Source organism: Lactuca saligna, chromosome 2 (assembly GCF_052625555.1).
Source record: "Lactuca saligna cultivar CGN05327 chromosome 2, ASM5262555v1, whole genome shotgun sequence".
NCBI lineage: Eukaryota > Viridiplantae > Streptophyta > Magnoliopsida > Asterales > Asteraceae > Lactuca > Lactuca saligna.
Genome location: NC_136418.1, coordinates 56144432 through 56149589, shown reverse-complemented (window position 1 = coordinate 56149589; position 5158 = coordinate 56144432). Strand labels below are relative to the sequence as shown.

At 34.2% G+C, this 5158-nt stretch overlaps 1 protein-coding gene across 1 annotated transcript; it reads right to left on the bottom strand.

Annotated features, from left to right (window-relative positions):
- On the bottom strand, window positions 1–4535 carry SIR (sulfite reductase). Its single transcript, XM_078979419.1, has 8 exons — window positions 4233–4535; window positions 2795–3577; window positions 2409–2705; window positions 2102–2299; window positions 1856–1990; window positions 1501–1617; window positions 601–759; window positions 1–486 (listed from the first exon to the last, which is right to left on the bottom strand). The coding sequence occupies exons 1-8, from the start codon at window positions 4434–4436 to the stop codon at window positions 280–282; spliced, it is 2100 nt and encodes a 699-aa protein (XP_078835545.1). The 5' UTR covers window positions 4437–4535; the 3' UTR covers window positions 1–279.
- Window positions 4536–5158: the final 623 nt, after the last annotated feature.

Genomic DNA, 5158 nt, shown 5'->3' with positions numbered 1-5158 from the left:
TACATAATAACTGAAAACTTATTGATATAAAACATCAGGAGACGACAATATCAAACTACTCAAGACTACATCAAAATTCAAAACCGAAACACATACATAAACCGAACCAATCAAAGATCAAACACTACTACTCTCAATAAACAAAAAACGTAAGTCTCGAAACAAACCTTGATTTAGAAATGGAATCAACACCTAAATTGAAACACATTAGAGCATCATATATAATACAGACTTGCAAAACATACTCTTATTCCTCTCTTCAATTTCAGATTATGTTACTTACTGGCTTTTGCCATTTTGCTGTGAAGCAGCAAAATTACGGATGACTTCCATTGCCAATTGATGAGCACTCTTGTTCTCAACCCTTGCAAGTGCATCCACAGCTTCAAATGTTTCCTTATCGGTGAAAAGCTTTAAGTAGTATCGCGATGATGATTTTGGTACACCTTCCCATTTGTCCACTATTTCTTGAAGTTTCTCAAATCCCTTAAAAGATTTTATCAAAGAAAATGTTAATTAAAATCACCCACAATGCAGAATGTTTATACATATATATTTAGGGTATTTTGGTCTTTTAATATGGATATGAAGGAATCTTACGACGCGATTTGTGAAGTCGCCAAATGATTCTTTAGATTTCCTCTTTGATTTCCAGCTGTGGAACAAGGGTTCAAAGACTTTCTCAAGGTCTTGGATCTTAACCTTGTTCATGAATGTTTTGGCTAATGCAGTTTGACCTGGTGTTCCCCCAAGCCATAGCTACAAAAAAAAAAAAAAAAAAAAAAAAAAAAAAAAAAAAAAACTGATGTCATTTTCTTTTAAATATCTAATAGTTTATCACAAAAGAAATAATCAAAACTCCAAGCCACTAGTATAAAAATCAAAACACTAAGGTTGTGTTTAGCACGCCATAGCTAGCTGATAAGCTGACTTATTTTTCGAGCTTTTTTAAATTGTCATGTTTGGCAAGCCAAAAAGTAGCTTATAATCTAGCTTTTTAAAATTTTCCAAATACACCCCATAATTAATTATAGAAACACATCCTTTTAAATATCCTTTTATGTTATTTTATATCTTTCAACTAGCTTTTCAGCTAGTTTTACCAAACACTATTTTTTACCAGTTAGTTTTTTAGCTAACTGCTAGCTTTTTATTTAACAGCTCACTTTTCAGCTGGTACGCCAAACATAACCTAATACTACACACAGGGCAAGACTAATCAAACATTTTAGGGTTATTTTCCATGATGAGGACACAAAGGGCATTCACGTCTTTTGCACACATGATCAAAAGTGAACCCCTGTCCAAACCTGACAAAAAATTGCTACTTTTTTTTTACCATTGACATCAATCTTTGTCTTGGGTAGGACAAAAACTTGCAACTTTTGTCTTATTGACATCAGTCGCACCTCTCAGTTACTTTAAATGTATGTCAGATGTAGTACATACAACCTGTTCTGTTCTGTTTTGTCCTGTGTAACAAAAAGAAGTAAAAAGTACCTGATAGCTATTAGGACCATCACCAACTAATCCAAGTTCAGCCATGTAGGGTCGAGCACAGCCATTAGGGCAACCAGTAACTCTCACTACTATTGATTCATTATACGGAAGACCAACCTGACATCACAATTTCATACTTAATAAAAATCACATGCAGATTTAAACAAAGTTTGTATCATCTTTTTGTTCCGTTGTTATAAAATTTTGTATTTGTTGATGACATGGCATGTCAACAAAAAGTACGATTTTGAGAGTTGTACGAGAAGTTTGAGATATTTAGGTGGAAATAATTAAATAAATAATAATGAAAGTTGATTTCTATTTAGTGAAATAATGAAACTAGTTCAATAAATACCTTCTCAAATACAGCTCGAACTCGTTTAAGAAGATCAGGAATTCCTCGTTCAGCTTCAGTGATTGCAAGAGGACAAAGAGGAAGAGCAGGGCATGCCATTGCAGTTATGTTAAGGGGATCCACATAAGTAGGAGGCTTCACAAAACAATTAAGTCTTCTTATTTACATTTCTTTGTATTTTGACTATTTTCCATCTTTTATTCTTATTAAAGCATTGTAAAGGCTAGATGAACATAGATGACTTACCAAAAGACCACCTTGTGCTAAAGCTACAGTGATAGGGCGTTTCCAAGAAGGGCGAATATCACAAAGGACAATGTTTTGGTTTGGTGTGATCCTTACATTCAAGTTATACTTCTCAATTATTTCCCTTAATGTCTTCTTCATTATCCCCTTAACCCTTCCACTATCAACATGGAGCCCACAAAATAAACGCCCATCACCCTGCCACAACAAATTAAATGCAAGTAAAATAAAGTAATGTCTTTTTAAGAAAAAGATTCAAAGTATCAAAGCGGAATGATATAATTGGGTAGATTTTGATGAAACTAACCTGTTCATTCCATCCAAGGTGGCTTTTGAATTCCCATTCGGGTAACTCCTTTGGTGGTTCAAACTTCTTTCCATAGTACTCTTCAACAACTGATCTAAACTTATCGATTCCCCATGAATCTATCAGGTATTTCATTCTACTGTATCTTCGGTCATCTCTTCTTCCATTTTCTCTTTGTGTAACAACAATGGCTTTCACTGCATACAAGATATCCTCTTTAGGGACATAACCCAATGGCTCTGCTAAGCGAGGGAAAGTGGATTCCATCCTATGTGTTCTTCCCATCCCACCACCAACCTGAAAAAGAAAGAAAAAATATGAGCTTGATTTTCATATTTCTAAAACAGAAAACAAACAATAATAATGCATGTTTTAAAATGTCATACGTATAGATTGAAACCCTGGGGTTCTCCATTATCATCAGTAACAACCACAACACCAATGTCATTTGTCAAAAGATCAACCGAGTTATCTGTAGGCACAGTGACTGCAACTTTGAATTTTCTTGGCAAGAACTGAGTTCCATAAATAGGTTCAGCAGAATCAGGAAAATTTGTCCCATGAGAGTTGTCATTGCGAGCTTTCACAACTTCAGGAGGTTCTGCAGTCATAAACTGTTCCCCATCTACCCACATGTCATAATAAAATCCAGATTGTGGGGTTAAAAGAGCAGCAATGTTGTCTGCTGTTTGTTGGGCAAAAAGGTAATCTTTCCTCACAAAAGGGGCAGCAGGAGCAAGAACATTTCTATTGAGATCACCACATGCACCAAGTGTTGATCCCATGTTTTTGATGATTGTGCTCATTACTGTTTTGAGGTCCTTCTTTATGACTCCATGGAGTTGAAATGTTTGTCGGGTTGTTAACCGAAGAGTTCCAATTCCAAATTGATCAGCAAGATCATCCATTGCAAGGTAGAGTTGATTGGAAACTTTTCCACATGGGTTCTTTGTACGAAGCATGAATGAATATGATTTCGCACCTCTTTCATCTCTGTTATATTGTTGGTAGCTTCCATGGAACTTGATTAGTTGAGTAGCAGCCTCGTTTATGTTAGGTGCATCAGTTAACAACTCTTCATTGAGAGGGTATCGAATGAAGTTGCTTTGTTCCTTGAATATTTCAACCTTGCTTCTCTTAGTCTCAACTGCAGTTTCCTGCTTCACTGGCTGCAAACACGTAATAGAAAATTAGAGACAAATATCTTCATTAGTTATAATGATGCAACTTGGAGATTTTAAACCATATCAAAAAAAGGTGGTCTGTTTCAAATACTTAATTTGAGAAGTGAGCTTGATTTACAGGCTTGGTTTATTGAAAAAAGAGAGATTGACTCGTAAGCACTTAAGTTGATTGATTTCTGTAATGGAGCACTGCTTCTGAACTAGACAATAGAGATGGAATGCTTACGCTTTTTAAAGTAAAACAATTTCTGTTATACGAAAAAACATGACGCAAAGTGAGATTAGCAGGAACTTTCCGAATTTATGAACATCGGAAGATCCAAATGCCATGCATCCATTCCCGTAATGAAAGGGAAACAAGATTACATACGAATGTGTTATTTGAATCCGAATCACCACTCAAAAAGAACTCATTTCCCCTGTTTTTTCTAACAATAACACAACTTAATCATACTGCTAAAGCTCATGCTAGAGCCATGGAAGCTAAAATCATTTTCACACTTCAATTAACGTTAGATCTTACACGACTACTATTTACATTTCAGATGCTAAATCTAAAATCGTAAAGAAGAAAAAGCAAGAACGAATCAATGTTGCAGAACAAATAGAGAATCCAGTAACAGTAGAATATGATAATTACCGTTGAAACAGCTCTGATGACGGCAGGAGAAGTGGAGGAAGATATGGATGTGAATGGATGTATGCGTGTGTCCAACAGAAGCGAATAAGTAGACGAGTAGCTCGTGTTTTTCCTGAATCCATTAAAAGTTTTCAATTGAAGGTTAGCATCCTTCACCAGCGATGTGTTTGCAGCTCCGATCGATGACGCCGCGGCTGTCGACATCGGAACAGATAGAGAAATCCGATTGAATGAGAATAAAAGCTAGGGTTTATAGAAAGCGAGAATTTAATGGGCAAGCTGATATTGAATCGGGTGGTTAGTGAAAGGCGACTGTGGTTCTTTCAAACCTCTCTGTATTGTGCCATGTCACGTGCCACTCACGAGCACACTTCGTATGAATAGTTTCACGCGCTTCATTTTGTTGTCCGTTTCTTACTCGCCTATATTTTTAAGGGTACGTTTGGTTGAAATTACTAATATCTTTTATTGTATTTTTTATTAAGGCAATTTGTTGTCATGGTATATTTTTTGATTGGCACCATATAATTGCTGTTTTTGTTTTAAAAATGTTTTATTTTTGTTGGCATCGTATATATTTTTATTGGCACCATATAATTGTTGTTTTCGTTTTTAATGTTTATTTTTATATCTTATTAATTTATCTAAATAATACATTTATTTTTAATTAAGCTTGATTATTTTATTATATTTTTAAGCTTTGTATTTTATATGTTTTTATGTATATAGTGTTTGTAATATAAAGAATCTCGTCAATATAATTTTAAAATAAAACTAATAATAAATATTTAACAATTATTGAATATAAAAAGTTAGGTTATAACCCCATAGAAATTACAAGTAAAAGATTTATAAACTATTATTAAACTAATAAAATATAAGGATTTTTTAGACTTTTATATTTATTATTTAAAGTTACTATATAT